Source organism: Heloderma suspectum, chromosome 5 (genome assembly GCF_057233095.1).
Source record: "Heloderma suspectum isolate Gila_16-S chromosome 5, 16-S_ref, whole genome shotgun sequence".
Classification (NCBI taxonomy): domain Eukaryota; kingdom Metazoa; phylum Chordata; class Lepidosauria; order Squamata; family Helodermatidae; genus Heloderma; species Heloderma suspectum.
In genome coordinates, this window is record NC_139462.1 from 15,228,267 (window position 1) to 15,254,744 (window position 26,478).

General features: G+C 45.8%; 1 protein-coding gene across 1 annotated transcript in view; it reads left to right on the plus strand.

Annotated features, from left to right (window-relative positions):
- The first annotated feature begins 777 nt into the window (after nt 1-777).
- The window catches only part of GC (GC vitamin D binding protein), a 54,443-nt gene continuing 28,742 nt past the window's right edge, over nt 778-26,478 (plus strand). The window contains exons 1-2 of the mRNA XM_084855366.1: nt 778-923; nt 26,195-26,264. Coding sequence (XP_084711492.1) covers nt 860-923; nt 26,195-26,264 — 134 coding nt within the window. The 5' untranslated portion in view covers nt 778-859. The remainder of the gene's footprint in view (nt 924-26,194; nt 26,265-26,478) is intronic.

Consider the following 26,478-nt stretch of genomic DNA (forward strand, 5'->3'; position numbering starts at 1 on the left):
CATTGCTTTTTGGAAGTAATTAATGCGCTGCTTCGATCCTTCGCAAAGGGAGCTTCAGGGGGAAGGAGAAAGGGGGGTAGAGCCTAGATTGGGTGGGGAGCCTCTCTTATTGGTTGAGCAGGCCCTGCCAGTCAGATGACGTTCACTCCAATCCCCCCACCCCACCTGGAAGTATGTTCCTGTGAAGCAATTTATAATGGTACGGTGCACTCATTTGTGGAGCCCTGCACAGACAAAGCCAACTCCTTGAAAAATCCAGGGAATCTTCCATTTGCTTCTCCTTCTGTTGTCATGAAGATCCCCCCTTGGTCTAGAAGCTGACAGCTGATATGGACATTGCAAAACCAACAAACTAAAACCACAACACTTGCTTAATAAATTCATGCCTGCAAATTAAGCGGAAGAACTCAGACATATAAAGTTATAAACATGGTGGCAAGAAGCCAGCCTTCACTGGAGGTTGTGTTTCACCACCTTTGGAGTGGAAACAAGATGGTGGTCTAAGGGGACCACAGGTCTCCTCTGTTTTGGCTGTTCTTATGTTCTGAGCTCTGTGGGTGGAAATGTAGCAGCCCCAGCTCATTGCTGAGTTAATATTTAAAATTAAACATGGATTAGGATCAGTCAGCATCCACTGATGTCTGTTTGCCTGTTGCAGGAGCTTTATTTTATCTCTCCCAGGCCAAGGATGCATGCCCCCTTTCCCTGCTCTCCAATTAATTATTCATCAAGCATTTGGAGAGAAGAGATATAAATGGTAGAATGATCTCTTTGGCTGCTTTTGTGAAGCCGCCTGTGGAAAGCAGAACCTGATTATCTAATCACCTCTGTGTGCCAGTGGAATTGTTGGGGGACAAAAATGAAAACGGTAATCGTAAGCACCCTGATGCTCCTGTTAACACATAGCTATGCGCTAGAGAGAGGTAAGGAGACATATAGATGTGCACACATGCTCATACACATTGCATGCTGCTGCTGTGAAAAATTCATTTGGAAAGTCTTTTGTTTGTCTCTTTGAGAGGTAATCCAGACCGTCATAACGCACACAGAAATGTTTAGATAAATAGAGTGTGTTTGTGCTTGAACAAGAACTTGCTGTTTGAATGGGTTGGTAAGCTGCATTAATTGCTTTGGCTGTTGGCAGTGGGAAGGGGCTGCTGGGGGAAGAATGTATTTATCCGTTGTATTTATACAAATGTGTAGAAATCGCTGCCTCCCCCCTTTCTCACACGCACACACACTTACGCACATGCGCACACACATAATTATGTGGGTATTATATGAAGGAGGCAGTGAGATTTTGCATTCCTGACCTCTACATCAAAGCCAGCTCTTGAAAGTGGCAAGGCTGGCATTTGCCAGGACCCCAAGACCAGCAGTGGGTCTGCTGCCCTAACAGGGCTACCATTTCCACATTGCACAGAATATCCAAAATCTGATGTAGCCTAAGAGGATGTTAGGATTTTATTCATGACTTGGAGGAGGAGGTGCAGGGAATGCTGATCAGATTTACAGATGACACAAAATTGGGCGGGATAGCTAATACTTTGGAAGACAGAAACAAAATTCAAAGTGATCTTGATAGACCAGAGCACTGGGCAGAAAACAACAGAATGAGATTTAACAGGGATAAATGCCAAGTTCTGCACCTAGGAAAAAGAAACCAAATGCACAGTTACAAGATGGGGGATACGTAGCTCAACAACACTACAAGTGAGAAGGATCTTGGAATTGTTGTAGATGACAAGCTGAATATGAGCCAACAATGTGATGTGGCTGCAAAAAAGGCAAATGCTACTTGGGGCTGCATTAATAGAAGCATAGCTTCCAAATCCTGGGAAGTACTACTTCCCCCCTACTCAGCACTGGTTAGGCCTCATCTGGAGTAGTGTGGCCAGTTCTGGGCACTGCACTTTAAGAAGGATGCAGACAAGCTGGAGAGGGTTCAGAGGAGGGCAACAAAGATGATCAGGGGACTGGAAACAAAGCCCTGTGAAGAGAGAAAGAACTGGGCATGTTTAGCCTTGAGAAGAGATGACCCAGGGAAGATAGGATAGTGCTCTTCAAGTACTTGAAAGGTTGTCACAGAGAGGAAGGACAGGATCTCTTCTCAATCATCCCAGAGTGCAGGACACGGAATAATGGGCTCAAGTTACAGGAAGCCAGATTCCAGCTGAACATCAGGAGAAACATCTTGACTGTTAGAGCAATACGACAATGGAACCCATTACCTAGGGAGGTGGTGGGCTCTCCCACACTGGAGGCATTCAAGACGAGGCTGGACAGCCATCTGTCAGGGATGGTCTCACTTGGATTCCTGGACTGAGCAAGGGGTTGGACTCAATGGTCTTATAGGCCCCTTCCAACCCTACTATTCTATGATTCTACGATTCTATGATTCTCAGTCTGCATTTCCCATCTCTCCCATGTTAGAGGGGCCTACTGAGGATACCATGAACCCCACCACCACCACCACCACCAAATCCTGGAGCAAGCACTGCTCCACATGTCCATTATAAGACCTGAGAAAGCCCCTGGCCTGTAGAACTCTTTCTTCACACAACTGGACCCCTTGCTTTTTCAGGGTTCCTGGCTGTGCAGAAAACCCAACGTTGTACAGGCCTCTTTCAGACCTTATCATAAACATAGAGGGTAGGACCCAGACTTAGTCATGCATAAAGTAGACCCACTGAAATTGGTGTGACTTAAGTTCCATAGATTCCAATGGGTCTGCTCTAAGCATGGCTAAATCTGGATGCAACCTCTGGAGTCCAGGTATGTACCCTCCAGAAGTTCACAGAATGCATGGGTGGGCAACTGGTGTTGTTCCAGATGTTGTTGGCCTTCAACTTCTATCATGTTGGCCAACAACATCTGGAACAACACCAGTTGCCCACCCATGCATTCAACTCACCATAGGCTGTGCTGGCTAGGGCTCATGGGACTTGCAGTCCAACAGCATTTACAGTGCTACAAGTTGCCCACCTCTGAGATAAAGTCTGTGGGAAGCCATGAAGTGGTCCAAAATCAAGATAATTAATATATTATTGAATTTAACAAGAGGTTAACAAAGACTTCAATAGTAGCACTAAGGATTTCCTGTCACCAGGAAATCTGGCCTTTTGGGAGTTTGCTGGATTTAGGTGGCACGCCTGACTCAGCTTGCATTTGTGAGCCAAGCCATAAGTTTTTCCAGAAATCTGGGAACTTTTTCAGAGGGTGGGGGTATTTGTGTAAATAGACGTTTGCTATTGGAGCAAAGTGCAGCTGAAATTTGTGCAAATTATGCAAATTGCTGCCACAATTTGTGCAAAGTTGTGTTTATTTTTACTCAAATAAAAAATATGGAAAATCCTCCAGCTGGCCTGAGTTGTGGACCAAGTTGGGCCAGCTGGCGGAAGATGGAATGGAGTCCCAGGGGCCAAGCCAATGAAAGCTTGTTCAGCTCCATCCCCCAACCAGATTCTTCTGACATCTCTAAGTAGAACCCGAGTCAAGAAAATATAACATTCTGATTTGTCCTAATTTCTGGAACTCTTTGCCCCTTCCTCCACCCACACACATCTAATTCCTTGACTCAGCCAGCATTCCACAGTGAATACCAATCAGTTCTGTAATGGATAAAAAGTGTTTTAACATAATGAGAAAATGATTGAATTACTGGTGGGGAAAAACAGCAGGAAAGTGGGGAGGGGGGCATTTTTTTGCATAATACTCCAGTAGAAGATGTAAGATTTAGTTAGAGGACAATGCTAGGGGACAATTATACAAAGGCAGCCCAATTTCATTTATTTATTTTCTGATTTGTTCCTCCTCTGATACATGATTTATTTTTTTTAATGGGCAAGTCTAAGAGATCTTCAACCCCAGTTTTCAATTATACACCCAGAAAGTTGAGAAAAATATGGTGGATGTCACACAATCCTTGAATGCAACAGATACAATAGGAAGTATATGTGAGGCCGCCACAAAATGTTGGAGTATGGAGTGTTGCTGTTCAAGAATTCCAGCCACTCCATTCTATCCCTCCCACCCAAAAAGACATTCCCCTGCCCCAGCAGTTCATCAGAATTCCATGCCCACTGAGCATCCTCAGTCCTCATTGGGTTCTTTTGAAGAGAGTTCCTTCCCCCCAATTAGTGTTTTGCTTTTCCTGAATCCTAGAGTAGTATCCAATGTTAGTCCTACTTAGAGTAGACCTATTGAAATGAAAGAGGCCCATGTTAGTCACGACTAGCTTCAGTCCCAGTCATTTCAATTGGTCTACTCTAAGTAGGACTAACATTGGATACTACCCCTAAAAACAAATAATCTCAATTCTCCAAGTGCCAGTCTTTAGGTAGTGAAAATGACACTATCACTCACAAGAGGGAGGTACCAGCAGGTCTGGGGGAACTCCAGAGTTTGCAGAAGTACAAAAACCTTTTAGGAGGAAAAAAAACAGTTGTGGTAGAAAGGCTGTGTTCCATAAAGGGACAGAGCTTGGGCAGGAGTACCTCTTGTTCAGTTGAAACAGGTCCAGGTAATCAACCAGAAGATGCCCAAGCTGATCAACCAGCTGATGCCCAAACTGCCAGAAACTACATCTCCATTAAGAAGATTCATTCTGCCTTCCTTTAATTTGGAGGCCTCCATTGTCAGTACAAGAGTACCTCTCCAGTTATCTGGTAAACACACTTTGTTGTGTTCATACAGCAGAACACACCCTTGCTTTCTCATTAAGCCCCAGGGTATTTTCATGGAGATAACGTTTACAAATTACGTGGTAATTAATGCTCCAGGCCATTGAAATGACATTGTGTTTTATCAGAGCTCTAATTAGATTTTCTTGATGAGATAAATGCAAAGATACCATGTAAAACATTCCAAAGCCAGGGAAAGTTCCAGATGCTTCTTCCTTTGGGGATATCGTCAACCAGTTGCACAACAGGCCTGACGAAGGGCACCGAGTTCATTCGTCTCTGCTGTGGCTTGCCCTCGATGGAACTCTCTGCCACATAGACTGGGGACAAACCACAGTTTGCTTTCTCTAGAGAACTGGAGGTGGGGATGTTGATAGAGTCCTCATGTCCTACACATTCTTTTTCTCCTGTCTCACTAATATATCTGATCAAGAAGCATTGCAGGTTTTTTGTCATTTGTAGACAGTGGGGCAAAAGGAATGTGAATGTACACCAGGGGTGGGCAACCTGTGACAGCCAGACTAATTTTAAAAGCCTTCTGAAAGCAATCAATTGATGAGAGTAATCTGTCCACCCACCCACCCCCCTTGCAGTCTACTGGGGAGGGAGAGCTGGGAAAAAAGAGAGAGGGTGACCAAAACGGGGGGGGGGGGCAGTGGAAGGAAGGAAGGAAGGAAGGAAGGAAGGAAGGAAGGAAGGAAGGAAGGGGAAGAACAGGATGGTAGAAAGGGAGAGAGAAAACAGGTAGACCCACCCACTTTTTGCTCTGGCCCTGCCTACTGCTGGCTTAGCCCCACCCATTGCAGGCATGTGACCCATGACCGATGCAGCCAGGGACAGATTATCCCTGCCCAAATCTTAATGTGGTTTTTAATACAAAAAAGCTTTCCCACCACTAATGCATGCCACTAATGCACAGCTCTATCATACCATTTTCAATTCCCCTAAGATCTATGGTCTTCCTTCAGCTGGAGTTTTCACTGAAGTATGGACACAGCTAAACTGGACAACTGTACGTGTAATTAGAGATGATGCTTTAGCAAAAATCCTGACACAGCACTGCAGCATAGGAAGGAATGCACATGAAATGATGTCTGAATTATAATGTGTGATGGCCTTGTGTGTGAGTTGCTCAGTGCATGCACACCCAGTCCATATGTGCTGGGGAAGCCATGGCAATTGTGATTATAAGGTAAAGGGGAGACAGCGCAAATTACTCTTCACTTTGATAGGTAAATGTGTAAACCAGCCAACCTTTTTGGACTACAGCATATTTTGGACTATAGCACCCATAATCCCTAGCCATTAGTCATGCTGTCTGGGATTTATGGGAGTTGTAGTCCAAAAGATGTAGAGGGCACCAGGTTACCTGCCCAAGTTGCAAACAATAGCAGGGTTGTTACCTCTGATGGGGAGAGAAAAGATGTGATGCTGTGGCAGGGCAGCGGTCCACATACCCTGTATTTCAGAGTACGTGTAATTAGGGTTCTTGGTACTGGCCTCATGCTGGTTCTATGTACCATGCAGCTGAATTCGGCATGGTGTTGGGATTACAGCGTTGGACTTAGAAGTAGGGGGCGGGCAGGTTCAAATCCTCACTCGGCCATAAAGCTCACTGGGTGAAACTGGGCCAGTTTGTTCTCTCTCAGCCTAACCTACTTCCCTCCCAGATCTGAAATGACAGTTGTCCTTGGCTCAAAGCAACTTCAGATATTGCCTTGATAAAGAGGGAAGACTTTTATTCCCAGTTTTTGTGTTGCTGGGGCCAAGTTCAAAAAGCAACTTGTGTGAGGTAGAGGTGTGGGCGAATTCAACATCTGGAGTTTGTGCATCCCCCCCCCCAAACACAAGACCCCTTTGGAACATGACTTTTACCCTGAACACTTCTTCCATGGCCCCAGCAATGGAGCTCCCCATCCCTGTGTAACCTGTGAAAGGGCCAAGAGAGTCAACAAGGGGTGGCTCTTTATATAGGCAAAGGTTGTTGAAGCAAGATAACCCTGGGAGAGCAGCCTCTCCTCCATTGTAGGGATGTACAAAACTCACTTACCTTTGCTCCGTCCCTCCCCCCAGAATCCTCGACGGCCGGCTCCGCTCCGCGGCCAGGCAGCAGAGCAGCCAGCCAGGGCCATCCGCAGCCGGATTTCCGGCCGCGGACGGCCTGATGCGGACGCATATGGCAGCCGCCATTGCGGCCGCCATTGCGGCCGCCATTTGCATCCAGCCAGACAGCTGTGATAGGCTACGTAAAAATTTACATAGCCTATCACGGCTAACCTCAAAAAAAAACCCAAAAAAATGCAGCGTACACAAATGGCGGTGGATACAGCAGCCACCATTTGCGTTCCCTATTTTTCACCGATTTATCTTATGTAAATATTTACGTAAGATAGAACGACGAAAAAAAAGGGGAACGCAAATAGTGTAGTGGACGCTATTTGCGTTCCTTTATTTTTCGCCGTTCACAAATAGCGTCCACTACGCTATTTGCGTTCCTCTTTTTTTTCGCTGTTTTATCTTACGTAAATATTTACGTAAGATAAATCAGTGAAAAATAGGGAACACAAATGGCGGCCGCCGTGGCCACCACCATTTGTGTATGCTGCGCGGGGGGTTGCTCTCTTTTTTGAGGTTAGCCGTGATAGGCTACGTAAATTCATATGTAGCCTATCACGGTCCAAGGATGGCAATAGCGGCGGCAGCATCCCTGCCACGGCTGGCCAGGAGACCAACCGCCGCCGAATCCGCCGCATCCGCCCCAGGTAAGTGCTGTCCCGGGGGGATTCTGCAGGGGGGCAGGAGGCCATTCCACAACGGATTCTGGGGGGGCGGATTCTAAAGAATCTGGCCTCACTGGCATCCGTGGCGGAATTCTCTGCCATCCCTACTCCATTGCAGAAAGAGGTCTTGACCTAGCAGGATGTACTAGACTTATGACAGATTGAGTAATCCTTACACCAATGTATTTTTTAAAAATGGTGAGTCACTGGGGGCATTCTGGAAGCTTCCAAAGTCAGGAGGCCCCTGCACTGGCTTGGTTGGAATAGACCAATTTAGCTTGTTTTCGGTGGCAAGGCACAACTTTTAAAAAATCCCTTAGAAAAAATGAAATCTTTCTCCTTTTTTTGTGTTATATTGTAATAACATTCCTGTTTGTGTGTGTATGTGTGTGTACACATATAAATATATTTTTAGATATGAAATTACTTAAAATATACAAATGGTTTGCTTTTGTTCTTTTTATTTTTTATCTTTTTCTTAAATTTCTTTTTTTATTATTATTATCATCATTACGGGATTATGATTATTACTATTTCTTTCTGGTTAAACCTTTAATGTTTATTAATACGTGTTAATTGAATGGTAATATATGGCTAATGGAAATGGATTGTTTGCTCCCGTTCCTTTGCAATAAGACTGAGGTTATGACACTGAAAGATAAGGCTCACTGTTTATGGTGTAGCAGATTGAAGATTTAATAATACCTGCAATGTTTGGAAGAGTGCTGAATAGGTATAATCTGCAACTGGATTTATGTTTGAATATTTGGTTTGCTTTTATTAAAGTTTAGATATAATTCTCTTTTTCCCCCTTCTTTTGCTTTTCTCCCCGTTTCTTCCTCAGAATACTGTAAGGTTGGAAACTGAAGATTTTGATTATGTTGTTGGTATTGTTTATTTCATTTATAAAAATAAAAGAAAAATAGATTTAAAAAAAAGAAAAAATGAAATAGGTTTGGAGGTGGGCAATGGGGTCCAGCAGCCACAATGTGAGATGGCAGGGGTCCACAGGTGGCCTGTGGGCCAAGTGTTACCAACCCCTGCCCTAATTTGTGGGAAGAGGGAGCTCTTGGTCCGATCTCTGCTGCTCTGCAAATGGCCAGAGAGACATGTTGCAGGCAGCTACTGACTTGGCAGAGATCAGATGACACCAAAGGGCCAGTAGTTTCCCCCCTTGCTCCTATAAAGCTGCTAACCCTGGCTTTGATTCTCAGCCTGGACTGCTCTTGACCTGTTTCACCAGTCCTGACTAGGGATGTCCGCCGCTGGGAAATCCAGCCTGTCAGAGTCCCACAGTGCCCCTTGCCCTGGCTCACATTTGCGAGCCGAGCCAAGGGTTCATTCCCGAAATCTGGGAACTGGGAGGGGGGCGTAAAAAGCAATTTGGAAAGATTTCAGCTGTAATTTACACAAATTGCTTTACACAAATCTAAAAATTACAAAATCATCATCCGCAAGCTGGCCTGACTCAAAGCAGCTTAAGTTTAGCCAGCTTGTGGGAAAGCAAATTGAAATCCAGGGGGCCGAGCTGACTAAAGCTCAGTGAGCTTCACCTCCCTGATGGATTCCTCCAGCATTCCTAGTCCTGGTACAGGCACACTTGATGGCAAAGGAATAGAAGGGCTGTATCTTTCATTATTTAAGGGCCGCGGTGGCTTAGTGGTTAAGATGCTGAACTGCAGACTGGAAGGTCGGCAGGTCAGCAGTTCGAGACCCTGGTGCTGAGTGACGGAGTGAGCTCCCGTCTTCAGTCCCAGCTCCTGCCAACCTAGCAGTTCGAAAGCAAGAAATTGCAAGTAGATAAATAGGCACCGCCTCGGCGGGAAAGGTAACAGCGTTCCGTGCACCTCGGTGTTCAGTCATGCCAGCCACATGACCACGGAAGCGTCTTCGGACAGCGCTGGCTCTTCGGCTTAGAAACGGGGATGAGCACCGCACCCTAGAGTCGGACACGACTGGTTGGGGACACCTTTACCTTTACCTTTTTATCTTTCATTAACTCTTTTATAGGTATGTATGAACCCCACACTGCCCAGTCGGGGGGTGGTCTATGAAAGGGCAATTCAGAACACTCAGGGCCCTGTGGAATCTTCCGGAGCCCAGCCATGTCCTCTGGAGTTGGCAGAGCAGCTCTCTGGCTCCCTATAAGACGTGATACGCTAATGGCAACTGCCATTAGCCTATTGTGGGAAAAATACACACGTAAATGGCATATTGTATGCCATTTGTGGCCATAAAGCACTGACTTTGACCTAAATTTCAGCTGTTTACAGCTGTTTTTAGGACAAAGTAAGTGCTATACGGCCACAATACGCCATTTATGGCTGTAACTTTTCTGCAATAAGCTAATGGCAGCCTCTATCAGCATATTGCATCATATAGGGAGCCAGAGACCTGCCCCATGGGAACTCCTCTAGACCCGGAGGTGAGCGCAGCCACTCTGTCACAGACTCTGGAGGTCAGATTCGTTGGAATCTGGCCTCATTTGAGTTCACAGTGGAATTCTCCAGCATCCTTGCTCTTCTATAGTGATGCCGATTGACAAAGCAGTGTATATTCCAGCATCTCTGTACTTGCAACAGCAAGAAAACATCTTGTGATTATCAGATTATCAAGATATCAGAGCTGTTAGGTGGTAATTAAGTGCTCATAAAATCAAGTGTCAAGGAAGTGTTTTACCAACATCAGATGGGGAGGGAAGTTCCTTTTCCTCACTTCTTTGCTTGATAACAGAGAAGGGTGATTCTTGCATCTGCCTGCAGGTTTCTCAGCAAATTTTCCATGTTAGCCAATAAAGAATTTAAGAGCCAGTTTTAATATTAACATGTCTTTTCCATGAAAGTGTGGTTCTTTCTCATAGTCCTGCTTTCTACCAAGATAATACTAATGCTACTCATAATAATACATTCAACTTTCAGTGCTCAGCCTTGGATTGGATAGAGTTTATCTCATTTTATTTATATTATTATATTTATTAAATGGCTTTTCCATTTGAAATCCAAATTTAACAAAACTGGGCTGTGATACTATAGTCCCTGGAGGGGTTCCCTGGGGCTATAGGATTTTTCAGATCTTCCTCCCCTCTCCAAGGGCAGAGAGAGGGATCCATCATAAGAGAAGGAGACCTGACTTCACAAGCCTCCTCCATAAAACTGTAGAAAAATCCACAGTCTATACTCCAATTTTGGATCTCCAATGCTGGAAAGCAGAAAATGGAAGCATGGGGGGGCATTTCCTGGGCACCCTGGGAAAGACTGGGTTTGCAGGATCCAAAGCCCTCCCCTACTCCTGGCAGGCCCCCAAAATGAGAAAGAATTGCCCCAACCCTGGAGATGATGTAGTTCAGTTTAAGGAAGGAAGGAAGGAAGGAAGGAAGGAAGGAAGGAAGGAGAGAAAAGGGAACAAAGAAAGAAAGCATCCCTCCTTCCTCCTTTTTGCCCTGATGTCCCGAGCCTGGATGAAGCCTCTGATGTCAGAACTGTCTTCTCCCAGAGGTAGGGCTGTTTCAGGAACGTGAAAAAGCCGCTTAAAACCTCTATGAATGTAAAATAGAGAAGGAAGACAAAAGCCAGTTTCCTTTAGGTTCTTTGTTTAGAGAATTTATACCCCACTCTTCCATCTGGCCCTGGTGCCCAAAACTTATGGGGGCACCAAGGAAATCTCCCTGGGAAGCGGGCTACATCAGAGTGGTGCCCCAACCAGAAGGCCCTTTCTACAGTTGCCAGTCACCTTACTTGTGAGGACAGGGACATAGGAGTAGGACCTCTGGTGCAGATCCTAACTCTTAAGCAGGTTCTTCTGGAAGGAGGTGATTCTTCAGGTACTCCGATCCCAACTAGTATAGGGTTACACCACCAATACTACAAGAAACAAAATGGGCACCCTTCTCCCACCCATTCCCTCCCCAGTTCTATTATCTGTTCCCTCCCTCCCCCATCTGCTGTGTAAGACACCTGGAGTCCCACTCACCAGAGAGGGAACAGGTAGATAAAACCATGGCTGCATGGTGGGGACCTAACTGGCCTCTAATGTCCAGGATGCAAGATGATGGCTGCCCTAGTAATGGCCAGGCCCTGTGTCAGGCAGCTCTGATGAACAGGGAAAGAGTTCTGCAGTATTATACCAAAGGCCTATCTAGTCCAGCATCCTGTTGCCCACAGTGGTGAATCAGGTGCCTCCAGGAAGCCCATAAACAGGACATGAGAGCAATAGCCTTCTCCTGCCATTGTTCCCCAACAACTGGTATTCAGAGGCCTGGTGCCTCTGATCTTAGAGGTAGTATATAGCCATCATGACTAGTAACCATGACTAGCTGGTTGAAGGAAAGCAGTAGAAGTGGGCCAATATGGACGTTACGAAGGTGAGACTTTGGGGAAAACTAAAGGCTACCAAAAACATGAAGATTGCCCCAATGAGGGGCATACCCCATCAAGGGTAGGCATTTCAACACCTCCAAAGGACACATACGCCAGTGAGACCCACTGATAACAGCCCCCTGAACTTGCTCCTCCTCTTCATCATTGCAACCTGCTTATTCACTTGCCTCTCACTCTGGTCCAGACAATGGAGGTGGTGAGAAGAATGAGCATTGCCTACTTGCTCTTTGGCTGTCTGTCAAAAAAGCAAGTGGTAGCGTCGCGATGATGAAAAAGACAATGAGGAGCCATAGCAGCTGGTGACAATGGCTGTAAGAAGGCACTCTCACTGAGGGAGGGGGGCCATTGAGGATGCCTTGCTCAAGGATCCTCAAAAACCTGGCCAGACCTGGCCCCGTAGATCTTCAGTACTGGCTGCCAGCTGAAGGGTTTGAAGCAGGCTTGGATTAACAGGTACACCAACTAGCTTGGAGCATCCTTACTGGAAAAGCAGGATATTTTGATAAAATAATACAAAATAAATTATGCCTTCAGAGTAGAGACCCAGGCAAAATGGGTCCCTAGACTTGGTATATTTATTAGGGGGATTTTCTATTGTTGTGAATTGCCCAAAGAGCTTTGACTACTGGACGGTATAGAAATGAAATTAAAACACAAAATTAATACAAAAATGTATGTCACTTGAACTAATATATGCACTGTTGTGTGTACTTGCCCCTAATATAGGCATTTTTGTATGCATGTTTTGACTGGAAAACTCCACTGCAAAGTTCGGAGAAGTGCAAATTTCGAAGTGTGACTGAGTTTTGGTTTGCATATTGGTTCAAATATATCAAATACATAAAATTAGGTCACTTTGCATTAAAATGCAAACTGAATAAATTTCTCCCCCCATCTTATAGTGGCAATAATAATGGGAAAGCATGATCATGTGAAACATAATGGGAACTTCCCCTAATTATTGGCTGAAGTACGATTAGGAGTTTTAGGGTGCAATCCTATGCATGTTTAGACAGAGAAAAGGCCTACAACTCCCAGCATGCCCCAGCCCTGCTTTTGCCCAGCTCTTTGAAGTTCCCCCATGTCTACAAGTGACTCAGTGGTCCTCAACCTTGGTTCCCCAGATGGTGTTGAACTACAAAGCCTGTCATCCCTGACCATTTGCCATGATGGCTGGATATGTTGGGAACTGTAGTCAGTGGAGGCTGGTGGCTCTGATTTTGGTGGGGCTCGGAATCCATTCTGGGTTTCAGTCAGAACCAGCCAGAACTCTAAAGAAGCTAGCCAATGTGCTGAACTTGTTTGGGAGGCATGTTCAGCACCTTGGATAGCTCCTTTAGAGTTCTGGCTGATTCTGACTGAAACCCAGAGTGGATTCACAGCCCCACCGAAATCGGAGCCACCAGCTTCCACTAGTTGTAGCCATAGAAACATAGGAAGCTGCCTTATACCGAGTCATCATTGGTTCATCTCTCTCAGTATTGTCAACACAGAGTGGCACCAGCTCTCCAAAGTTTCAGGCAGGATTCTTTCCCCACCCCACCTGGAGGTGCTGGGGATTGAATCTGGGACTTCTTGCATGCAACGCAGGTGCTCTAGCACTGAGCTATGCCCCACAACATCTGGAGATACACATCTGGGGAAGCTTCCTGGAGCTCCTACCCAAAAACCTACTTATTCCCTTTTTCCTTTCCTACTGAGCTTCACAAAGGAGACCCAAACTTTTGCAACCATGGGTCTTGAAAGCAGAATACTTGTCATTTGTTACCTGGATGTGCGGGGGGGGGGGGGCCTAGCACACAGACCTGAGCACTGTTTTAAAGTAATCTGCAGATTTAGTCTGGATTCTGATGCAAACGCTCTCATCCTCACAAGGTAAATGCTCTGTGGAAGCTAATGTAAAAGTCACAGGTGTTCTTCCAAGTTCCCACTTGCATGGTTTAATCTGATGGCAGTGGCTTAGGAAGCCCAACCGACACGCTTTTGCAACTCAATCAATACCATTTTGTGGGATTAGCCATTCATTAACATGTCCTTTGGAGCAGGCTGTGCCTACATGAATTGCAACATTCCCTTCTGAGGTTTCATAATAGAGGCACACTGTGTTATTTTAAAGGAATTATGCTGGTTCTGTACATTTCTCTCAGACGACCATATACCGTTCTGAAAAATTTATGGATCCAAAAAACACCTTCCATTTCAGCAATGCACAGCACAATAGCACCCTCTTCGAGTCCTTTCCGGAACAGCAATCTTCATTTACATTCAGTGGCTGTTAACAGGCAGTAAGTGAGAGAAACAAAAGTACAGTGCTCTAAAGACAGCCCCTATGTAAATGCATTGAGGCTGATGAGGGAGAGGCTAAGAGAAGAGCCCAGCATTCTTCAAGAGCTTTCTGTCAGTCCAGGCATTGCTTCTGTTTATTTATTTATAGTGCCAGGTAATGCACCTTCAAACTGGGTGTGATGGATATTGTGCTCTTTCATGCACTTCATCCGTCTGGTTTCTTTCTTTCTTTTTCCTTAATAAGCCTTGCCTTCTCTCTCTTTCTTCCTCATTTCAGAGAATAGACACTCCTTTTCATCCATGTTCTTGTTTGTTGAACATCTGGGTTACATCATCATTATATTGTTTTCCCTGTTTCCTTTCTCTCCAGCATTCTGTTTTTTAGTTCTCTATTTTTGTAGAATAGTGAATGTTTTTAAAACGTACATATGGGCTTTCTCAGTCCTTGCTTTAAGATGCTTGCTTTACAAATTGATTTAGTTTACATCAACATGTATTCTTATCTCACACACACACACCCTGTTTCTCTATCCATTTGCTAGTTTCTCTTTCTGTTCTATCTGGGTTTTCAGCTCCATTTTTTTTCCAATCAGATTTGAAAAGCACATTTTCTAAGTGTGATTTGTTTTAAGTGAACCAAGGGATTAGCATTTTTTTTTCATTGTTACTTTGATTTCCATTAGCTTCCCAATCTTTTCTTTAATACTTTCTCCCCTCCTTGGAATTGTGTCTCCACCCTGTCTCCTCTGTACCTTACAGTAGTTTACTAGGTGTGAGATAACTCTGTGATTAACCTTCAAGTGACAATAACTGTAATCCTATGCATGTCTACTGATTGAGTTAAATGGGTCTTACTCATATGCTCACCTACTTGGAAGTGAACTCCATAGGGCACAATAGGATTTACTTCTGAGTAAACAACCAGAGGATTGCTTTGCAAATCCCCATGATCATATCGTGTTCATGATAAACTCCTCGATGCTGGTCGGTGCAGTCCTATACATGTCAGAAGTACATTCCATTGCATTCAGTTCCCATTGAGGTGTCCAGTCGAAGTCAGTTTAAAGTCAAAGAACCATTAGAAGGGATAGCAGGCCCTTTAATTGATCCTGGATTGTCTTATGGTTATGGCTGTTTGCTTTGAGATAATTTGTTTCAAATTGTTTTAGACATATGTTCTCTTGTGCATATTGTCTGTTCATATGTTTTTTTATGTAAATGGTTTTTAATCTCTGTACGCTGTATTTTGAATGTTTTTAATCTTTGTAAACTGCCCAGAGAGCTTTGGCTATTGGGCGGTATAGAAAGGAGGAGGAGGAGAACAAGAACAAGAACAAGAAGTTTACACATACACATGTTGTGAAAATTGGCATCCTCTTTGTCCTTTTTTTTGGTGAAGCAATTCTTCTTTTATGACAATGCCTAAGTGGTCACCCTGGCTTACTCCCAGATAAGAAGGTATAGGATTTCAGCTGGGTAGAGCAATCCTACCTCCCTCAGGACAGCCTGCAGAGAGTATAGCTGCCTCTCCGCTGGCAGAGGGCTGCCTCCACCCCAAGGCCCCAGTTACGACTGCAGAAAGTTCCACAGGCAGAACTGTATCATCAGTGGTGTTCCTGCCAGCCGCAGACCCAAAATAAAGCACTCCTCGCCACCACTGCTGTCTGGGCAAGTGAACACAAAGGTGGCAATGGCGAAGGCAAGACACTACTCCAGGGGACATTTGACAGTGTGCCCATGCTGGGTTGTGGGCCCTCAGCAGATGCCCAACCATGCCTACCCTTGACGCCAACCCTGGCTGAGGGGAAGGCCTGGCTTCAGTACAATGGGAGGAGCTTTGTAATAGCTGTGAGGAAAGGAGAACTTCCCCGTATTATTTGCTGAAGCTTCCTCCATCACATACACCAAGGCTGAGACAACAGAACCCAGGGCCAAATCCAGCCTTCCTGGGGTCCCAATCTGTCCCTCTGGGGGTCCTGAGAGGGCCATGTCCCCTCCTCTAGCCCCACCCTCTTTCCCTCAACCACCGACTGTTCTGTGGTTTCCTGGCTTTTGTGTAGTTTTTCCCTCATTCTAAATGCTTCTCCTAAGGCATAGTTACCGGCAGTGAGAGCTTTAAGCTAAAATACGTTGGCATTTTGGGCATTTTGGCCCTGACCCCTTTTGTCTTTGGCCCTGCCCACCACTGGAATGCAGCCCCCGAGAGCTTCCTCAAAATGGAATGTGGCCTTGGGCTCAACAATGTTTGGAATAGGGCAGGTCATGAAATCCTACCATGGTTGCAACAATGAAACGCACAGGAGCCCTGCTGAATCAGGTGACCCTCTGGAAGAAGGATCTTCAGCCGCTGGAGATGCAGCTGGGGAGGAAAGACCTGAAGGTATTTCAAGTATCTTCCAGCTGAGGGAAAAGGACTGGGTGATAGCAAACACTCAGGAGATCTGGCTGGAGAAGGAGACTGCACAGGAAAGCTCTCTACCCATGCTCTTCCTACCCATTATGTGGCAATATTCTGAAGCTGCATGTTGGCTCTGAAAACATGGGGCAGACTCAAATCCCAAATGAAGCCCTTCTTACTATCTTGAGCAATGGTATTCATTCACTCTTCGCCATTGAACATCCTCCTCCCAAGGGAATTAATTCTTCTATTCACTTTCCATCCATCTTCTGTTTGAAGAATGCCTCCTCATTCTGGATCTACCAGTTTTTCCCTTTTAATAACTCCACACAATGTTCTGTGCTTCAGCAAGGGACAGGCACATCCTAGATAAGCCTATCTTCCCCCAAAGAGAACATTGGGAAGCTATTCCATTTAACACTCAAGATTTATGCGAGCGAGCAACCCTTTATTTTTTTATTTTAAAAAAAAAAAACTTCCAATTTCATTTGTAGTGCCTGTGTTGATTTAAGAACATAAATACTGGCTTGTAAGTTCAGACCAATGTAAGATCCCTTCAGCTCACCATTTTGTGCCTTCTACCAACTTCAGTTAGTAGCCTAACTACACCGTTATCTGGACAGGGATAACCTGGATTCAGTTGCCTATACTCTAATAACCTCCAACAAAAACTTCCTGACTGTGAGAGCAAAATGACAATGGAGCCCATCACCTAGGGAGGTGGTGGGCTCTCCCACACTGGAGGCATTCAAGATGAAGCTGGACAGCCATCTGTCAGGGATGCTTTGACTTGGACTCCTGCATTGAGCAGGGGGTTGGACTCGATGGTCTTATAGGCCCCTTCCAACCCTACTATCCTATGATTCTATAGATTACTCCAATGTGCTCAATGTGGGTCTGCCCTTGAAGTTAGTTCAGATGCTGCAGCTTGTGCAAAATAACAGGGACAAGAAGGTCTGACTATATAACAGTGATTCTGGCCTGCTTGCACTGGCTGCCTGCATGTTTCTGAGCCCAATCCAAGGGGCTGGCTTTGACCTATCAAGCCTTCCATGGCTTGGGACTGCAGTACCTGATGGAAAGCCTCTCCCAGCATGAACTCACCCATACACTGTGCTCATGGTCTAAGGCCAACCTCCAGGTGCCTCCTCCAAGGGTGGCTTGGAGGGTGGCAACAGGGGAGAAAGCCTTCTCGGTGGCACCTCCCCCCCCATTATGGAATACACTCTGCGGCGAGACCCACCTGGTGCCAACATTGTCAACCTTTCAGTGCCAGATGAAGACCTTCCTCTACTCCCAGGGATTTGGCAGCAAATTATTTTAAAATCAGGTCATAGATGAGTGTGTATGTGTGTCTGTTGAACAGATGAGTGTGTATGTGGATAGATGGGTAGACAGGTGAGTATGTGTACAGATGAGTGTGTATGTGTGTCTGTTGGATAGATTACTGTGTATGTGTGTCTGTTGTCTGTTTATATGTTTGTAGCTAAACTGTTTTCATGTTATGCACAGTATTGCTTTTTAAGGCTTTCAGTTTTTGTAAACCACCCAGAGATCATAGGTTATTGGGCAGTATAGAAATGTAATAATAAATGAAATGAAATGAAATGAAATGAGAGTGGCCAGCCAGAGACCAGACAGGGTGGTTCTATGTCATCCAACATCTTGGAGATGAAGTAGGGGGCACTTCCAGTGCTCTGGTCCACCCTAGGTCTGTCCAAAAAGGGTACAAGGGTGGGGCCTCCAAAGGCCCAGCCCTTGTCTTTCCAGGCAGTCCACTCCTAAACACCCCTCGGCGATTTCAAAGTGTTGTCTAAGCTTCCTTAAGCTATCGGCAAGATCACTATGGACTCAGAGTTAGCCACCCATTGTCCGGGCTGGGAAGGAATTTTATCCAGGATCACAACTGGCCATCTTGGTCCTGGGGGTTTTGCCTTCCTCGTCACAATCATTATTTGATGTATATAATGGCTCTGTGGGCCCTGTGGGATGTTCTTACCTCCTTGTCACAACTCTGAAATATTCTAGAAACAGCTCTAGAGGGCTTCAGATAGGGCCGTTAGTTGAGAGGGCATGGGGTGGGATCTCAGTTCCCTCACCCAGGGAGAGGTCCCCTTAAGGGGCTTTGCAGTGTGGACCAGCCCACCACAGAGGCTGGCACCATGACTACTCTCCCAGGTGCTTGGGCAACAGATGTGGGAACACAGAACAGTGTGAGCAGTTGGAAGCTGCAGCCTTCTCCAACCTTCATAGCATCATAGAATAGTAGGGCTGGAAGGGGCCTACAAGGCCATCAAATCCAAGTCAGAGCATCCCCGACAGATGGCTGTCCAGCCTCATCTTGGATGCCTCCAGTGTGGGAGAGCCCACTGCCTCCCTAGGTAATTGGCTCCACTGTCGTATTGCTCTAACGGTCAGGACGTTTTTCCTGATGTTCAGCCGGAATCTGTCTTCCTGGAACTTGAGCCCATTATTCCGTGTCCTGACTCCTGCACTCTGGGATGATCGAGAAGAGATCCTGGCCTTCCTCTCTGTGACAACCTTTCAAGGACTTGAAGAGCGCTATCGTATCTCCCTTCAGTCTTCTCTTCTCAAGGCTAAACATACCCAGTTCTTTCAGTCTCTCTTCATAGGGCTTTGTTTCCAGTCCCCTGATCATCTTTGTTGCCCTCCTCTGAACCCTCTCCAGTTTGTCTGCATCCTTCTTAAAATGTGGTGCCCAGAACTGGACACAGTACTCCAGATGAGGCCTAACCAGTGCTGAGTAGAGGGGAACTAGTACTTCCCAGGATTTGGAAGCCTTCTCCATATTCTGATAGCACACAGGTTGCCAGAAACTGGATCCTTGCTAGAATGTCATACCTTTCTTCTGTGAAGCTGTGTTCCCAATACCAACATTGCAGCCAGTCTTCATGGAAGCCCTGGGTCTTGTGTGTTCACCCCCCACCCCCCCACCCCCACTTCCAGATACTCCTGCCTGACAGCACAAAAATATGCTAGAACAGGGGTGGACAGAAAGGAGATCTCCAAATGTTTTGGACTTCAACTCCAGCATTCCTGACCATTGACCATGTTGGCAGGGGCTTCTGGGAGTTGACATCTGGAACATCTGGAGAACTTACCTTCTGCCCATGCTGGGCAAGAATGAGCAATCTTGCCTTATAATACACCGATGGTTCATTGTGAACTTTCCTTGCTTTGACCCATGAAATGGCAGACAGAGCACGACGTTGCACCTTAGAATTCATGCATGTACATTTCTGTGCCTTCACTTTGCCCTCCTGCCCCCTCCACTCAAAAACCCAAGCTCTAGAGACCTGGGGAAGGGGAGCTGATATGTGATAACTGTTTCACACTAACAACATATTTTAAAGGCACCTTTAAAAGGCAAAATCAGGACAGTGAAGGAAGTTTGCAGAACCATGGTCCATAAACCAGGAACAAGCAATGGTAAGACCATAAGAAGAGCCATACTGGATCAGACCAAGGGTCCATCTAGTCCAGCATTCTATTCCCACAGTGGCCAACCAGCTGCCTGTGGGAAGCCCACAAGCAGGACATGAGTGCAATAGCACCCTCCCACTTGTGTTCCCGAGCAACTGGTGTTCAGAGGCGTATTGCCACTGATATGGGCGGTAATATATAGCCATCAAGACTAGTAGCCACTGATAGCCTTATCCTCCATGAATTTGTCTAATCCGGGTCCAGGTTGGCAGCCATCCCAATATTTTGTGATAGTGAATTCTATATATTTTATCTATGCACTGTTTGAAGAAGTACTGTCCTGACACTTTCACCATTCCACTTAATGGGATGATTTTGAGTTCAACTTTCTCCACACTGTGCATAATTGTATATGATTTACTTGACTTTTTTTTTTATGCTAAAAAGCCCCAAACATGATAACGTCCCCTTTCCTCATAGGGGAGTTGCTCCAACCCCTTGATCATTTTCATTGCACTTCTCTACAACTTTTCCAGCTCTACAATATCCTTTTTAAGGTGCAGGGACCAGAACTGTATACAATATTCTACGTGCGGTCAACCAAAGATTTGTTCCAAGTGCAGTCACACCATAGGTTACTGTGCCTGCTAAATTTATTTATTTTATTGACTTACAGAATTTAAATACCACTCAGTATCTAACAAGGTTGTTATTGTTTACCACGCAGGAATCTTGTTAGATATAAAGAGGTATATAAATCCTGTAAATAAATAACAAGATTACAGAGCACTGAACAAGAAAAGGAAGAAAAAATAATTATTAAAATACAGAAAAGAAAGAGCTGGAGCATGTGAGTTTCACAAGGTGGGCATAGTGGTGATGTTAACCATGTTAACCAAGTTCTGAACAACTTTAGCCCAGTCTCGAATCTGCCATTTTTGGGCAAGGTGATTGATCAGGTGGGGCGATGCAGTTGAAGGCACACTTGGAAGAAGCTGATTATCTAGATCCATTTCAGTCGGGCTTCAGGCCTGGGCATGGGACAGAAACGGCCTTGGACGCCTTGGTGGATGACATGAGGAGGGCTCCGTAGGGGCAAATGCTCCTTCCTTGTTCTCCTCAACCTCTCAGTGGCTTTTGATACTGTTGACCACAGTATCGGTAACAGTAACAGTAACCTGGAGGCGTTGGACATTGGAGACACCGTATTATGGTGGTTCCGGTCCTTCCTCTTTGGCAGGTACCAGAGGGTAGCACTGGGAGAGGAGGTTTCAGACCCGTAGCCGCTCACTTGTGGGGTGCCACAGGGTTCCATCCTCTCCCCGATGCTATTTAACATCTATGTGAAGCCGCTGGGGGCTATCATCAGGAGGTTTGGGGTGCAGTGTCATCAGTATGTGGATGACATGACACGCAGCTCTACCTCTCATTCAAATCTTCACCAAGGTTGGCCGTAGAATCCCTGTCCAAATGTCTGGTGAGTGGCTGGATGGGGAGGAATAAGCTGAACCCTGCCAAGACCGAGGTACTTTTGGTGGGAGACAAGAGGAGGTTGGGGGATGTTGACCTGGTGTTGAATGGGGTACGGCTACCCTTGAAAGACCAGGTCCGCAGCCTGGGGGTCATTTTAGACTCCCAACTGTCCATGGAGGCTCAGTGGTCAGCTGTGAGCCAGACAGAGCTGTACCAACTCCATCTGATATGGCGGATGTGTCCCTACCTTCCCGACCATCTGCTCCCATTGGTAGTACATGCCCTGGTCTCCTCTCGTTTAGACTACTGTAATGCGCTCTACATGGGGTTACCCTTGAAGATGGTTTGGAAGCTGCAGCTAGTACAGAACACGGCGGCTCACCTGATCAAAGGCAGCCACCAGCGAGATCACATCACTCCAGTGCTGAAGGAGCTGCACTGGTTACCAGTTGTTTTCCAGGCCAAATTCAAGGTGTTGGTTTTGACCTTTAAAACCCTATACAGTTCTGGCCCAGCCTATCTCAAGGAGTGCCTCCAGCAACACCAGATAGACCGTTCAACAAGATCAGCCTCGGATAGCCTTCTCTCTGTCCCATCAGCCAGGACAGCTAGGCTGGTGAGGACGAGGGAGAGGGCCTTCTCTGTGGTGGCCCCCACTCTGTGGAACTCCCTCCCTAGGGAACTCCGCCATGCCTCCTCTTTAATGAGCTTCCGCCACGCATTGAAAATGTGGTTGTTCAGGCAGGCATTTGGGGTGGGTTAGGGTAATTTTAGAAATATGATGTTTTTAATGTTGAATTTTATTGTTTTGAACTGTTTTTATTGTTGTGCATCAGATGGGCGATTAATACATTTAATAAATAAATAAATAAATAAACCCCCAGTGACTGCTAATCTGAGAAATAGTTTCTGTCATTTGAGAGAGTGTGAATCTTTGATCTTTTCTTTTTTGTTTTTAGTTTGGGGTTTTTACTATAATAAACTGATACGTAGTTGATGCAATGTGTATCGCATATCACTGCAAATTGCAAAAAACAACCAGCTTCCAGTTTATAAACTTTAAAAGATTTGTTTAAAATGAACAGATTTTAGAAGGTGAAATCTTTCACCATAAAAAAAAACCAGCTTCAGTGACTGTTTATTTTTTAAAAATTCTTTAAAAATGTATGCGCTGGATGAGCAATTGCTGGTCGTTTACTGTAGTTTGGAGTTTTATTATATTCGCTCTCTCCATGCCACTGAGACAATCGTTTCAGCTAGAAACTTTTCTTCTAGAATGCAACATCATTTTGATTTCCAAAACACAGAGTGAGAATGGAGCAGGCCATAAAGGGATGCTTGGATATTTAGCGCTTCCCAGCCCTAATGGCCTTAATAAATCAAGAGGAGACAACAGAAGCATTATGGAAACAGAATCTCCTGGGGTGGGGAACTGGAGGAAAAGAGAGAGAGGGAGGGAGAGAGGGAGGGAGGGAGGGAGGGAGGGAGATGGTCTTGGAATAAATTATATCTTCCACCTGGTGATTGTCAAGCCCCATTTAAGTGCCATGCATGCTCAGTACAGTCAATCATTTCAGTGGTAAGCTGACTTCAAGTCAAGGCTTATATCTTTCCCAAGGGGCAAGCCATCATCAAAAAACTGATATTAAAAAGGTATTGAAGGATATGTGGGATGCTGTAGGGACTTCCTATACTTGGCCTGTGTCGATCAGACAATGCTGCAAGAGTTTGAAGATGGCAGGAAAAATGGTGCTCTGGTAGGCAGCACTTTGAAAGATATATGCATGTGGGGCGTCTTAGTATATTATTCAGCCACCCCGCCTATTGCAGACGTGCTGGATGTTTTAAGGTGGCTGGTGACACTGGAGGCTGGTGGCTCCGATGCCAGTGGGGTGGTGAATCTGCTTCCACACCTTGGATTGCTCCATTAGAGTTCTGACTGGTTCTGACCGAAAGCTGGAGGGGATACACCGCCCCACTGACATTGGAGCCACCAGCCTCCACTGCCTGGTGATCGACATAATCAGAACATGCTGCAGCTTTCCTGGAGCTCAGAATCATGCAGTTGGGGGCCACCTGGTCCAGCCCCCTGCTTGATGCAGGAGCTCCAGAGATAGAGCGTCCCCAACAGGGGGCTGCACAGGCTCTGCTTGAAGGCTTTAATGATTTATTTATTTCATTTATTTCATTTCTATACCGCCCGATAGCCAAAGCTCTCTGGGCGGTTCACAAAAATTGAAACCACAAAGCACAGCATAAAACACTATAAATATGAAAGCTTGAAACCACAGTGTAACTGTACAACCAGAATAAAACCTAGCAGCAATGCAGGGATTTAAAATACACAATTTAAAACACCAGAGCTAGAAGATTAAGACGTGTAAGTGCTAAAATACTGGGAGAATAAAAAGGTCTTCACCTGGTGCCGGAAGGAGAACAATGTAGTCACCAGGCAAACCTCTCTAGGGAGCTCATTCCACAGCCAGGGGGCCACAGCAGAAAAGGCCCTCTACCTGGTAGCCACCTGCCTCACTTCTTTTGGTAGGGGGTCCCAGAGAAGGACCCCTGAGGATGATCCCAAGGTCCAGGCAAGCACATATGGGAGGAGGCGATCCTTCAGATAACCTGGCCCCAAGCTGTTTAGGGCTTTGAATGTTAATACCAGTACTTTGAATTGGGCCCAGAAATGGACTGGCAGCCAGTGCAGCTAGGAAAGTACTGGCATAATGTGATCTCATTGGCCAGTCCCTGTTAACAATCTTGCTGCCCTATTTTGGACCAGCTGAAATTTTCAGACCATTTTCAAAGGCAGCCCCACATATGACACATTGTGGTAATCCAGAGGAGAGGTTATCAGAGCATGGATAGCTGTAGCTACTCTGTCTTAACATACATACTTATACTTACCATACTTATACTTTTTTTTCTAATGCTCAATCTGTGCATTGCACCCATACACAGCCAATCAAATTAAATGTGGTTTTACAAAGACAAAGAAAACAGAAGGAGGTGAGCATACAAAGTAAAACACAAAGAAGAGAAACAGGTTCTGAGGATGCCAAAAAAAAAAATACCGTAGGAAGCTGAACGCATTTCTGCCTTTTTCTTATTTTTAGGCATTCTTCAGGGGGTAGACAAAAAAGTGTGCAGAGTTTTTTCAGCAAAAGATTGTCTCCTGTGTCAATTTGCTGGCGGGTTTTTTCTCTACCCCCTGAAGAAGTCCTAAAAATAAGAAAAAAGCCGAAACTCATTGGGCTTCCTATGCTAATTTCTTTTCCTTTTTTGCATCCTGAGAACCTGTTTCTCACAGAATCACAGAATCATAGGGTTGGAAGGGGCCTACAAGACCATCAAGTCCAACCCCCTGCTCAGTGCAGGAAGCCTGATTCCCAGGCGGTCTCCCATCCAAGCACTAACCAGGGCTGACCCTGTTTAGCTTCCTTCTGAGATCAGATGAGATCAGGCACAGCCAGCCCTTTGCTCATATTCTCTTCTTTGTGTTTTACAAAAACAAGCTGGTGTGGGATGGGGCTTTAGGTGGAATCAATAAGCAGCTAGGTTCAAGTAGGGATGGACAAAAGTCCCTTACCTGTCCTCGAAGCTTGCTTCGCGGTGGGGGGGAGGCGCTTCCCTTCTCCCCCCGAAGTTCATGCGAGGGGGGGAGGCGCCTCGCCCAGCCGAAATTCAGGCCGGGCGGGAGGCGCCCCATCCCTCGCCGGCGAAATTCAGGCCGGGTAGAAGCGCCCCGTCTACCCGGCCGCGGAAAAAAAAAAAAAACCACCCCTGTGATAGGCTACGTAACGATTAACGTAGCCTATCACGGCTAGATTTCCAAAGTCAGCCGTGATAGGCTACGTAAATCGTCACGTAGCCTATCACGGGTGACTTTGGGGGGGGGGAAAGCGCGTACGCAAATGGCAGCCCCCATAGGGAGGCGCCATTTGCGTTCCTTATTTGGTCCCTGTAGTCTACGTAAAGATTTACATAGACTACAGCGAAAATAAGGGCAACGCAAATAGCGTTGCCCTTATTTTCGCCGTAGTCTACGTAAATCTTTACGTAGACTACAGGGACCGAATAAGGAACGCAAATGGCACCTCCCTATGGGGGCTGCCATTTGCGTACGCACTTTTTTTTTTTTTCAAAGTCACCCGTGATAGGCTACGTGACGATTAACGTAGCCTATCACGGCTGACTTTGGAGATCTAGCCGTGATAGGCTACGTTAATCGTTACGTAGCCTATCACAGGGTTTTGGTTTTTTTTTTACTGCACTTGTAATGGCGGCGGCAGCAGCCGGTCAAAAGACCGGCTGCCGCCCCCGCCCCTGACGAAGACCCGACGAACCGCCGCCGGGACCCGCTGCCAGGAGGGACATTCATGAAAGGTAAGTCCCATCCCGGGGGGGCGGAGAATTTCACCGCCGATTTCGGGGGGCCGAATGTGTTGGCACCCGGCCCCCCGAAGTTTCGGGGAGAAATTCTCCCCCATCCCTAGGTTCAAGAATTATGAGGCAACCACATTTCAGGTTCTGTTAAGAAAAAGTCAGTAAGAAGAAATGAATAAGGTAAAATCAACAAGGTCCTCAACATCAGTAGCATCCATTTTTATTTGAAGCTGACCATGATGATGGTTGTGGTGTTGATTGCATACAAAAAGGTTCAAAATTGTATTCCTTTTATTTCTCAGTGTTTAAAATGTAGCTGGGATTTTTTTAAAAGAATAATAATTGCCATTCCTCCTCTTTGCCTTTAAGGACGACATTACTTCAGGGATAAGATCTGTCAAGAATTCAACACCTTGGGAAAGGAGAAATTCCGTGCAGTGTATGTATTTTAAAGGCATGCTGCACTGATTCACAGACAACCACACACATACACCCGAATTGAGCCTTGCTGGCATTCAGGACTCTTGCCAAACATGGACACTTGGATCATAAAGGAGATATCAGATATTTCACTGTTCCTCAGTAGGGCTGTCACCTTTTGGTCTCAAAAGTACTGACCAGCAGGGAGGTGGGCAGGCAGAGGTGAAGACAAA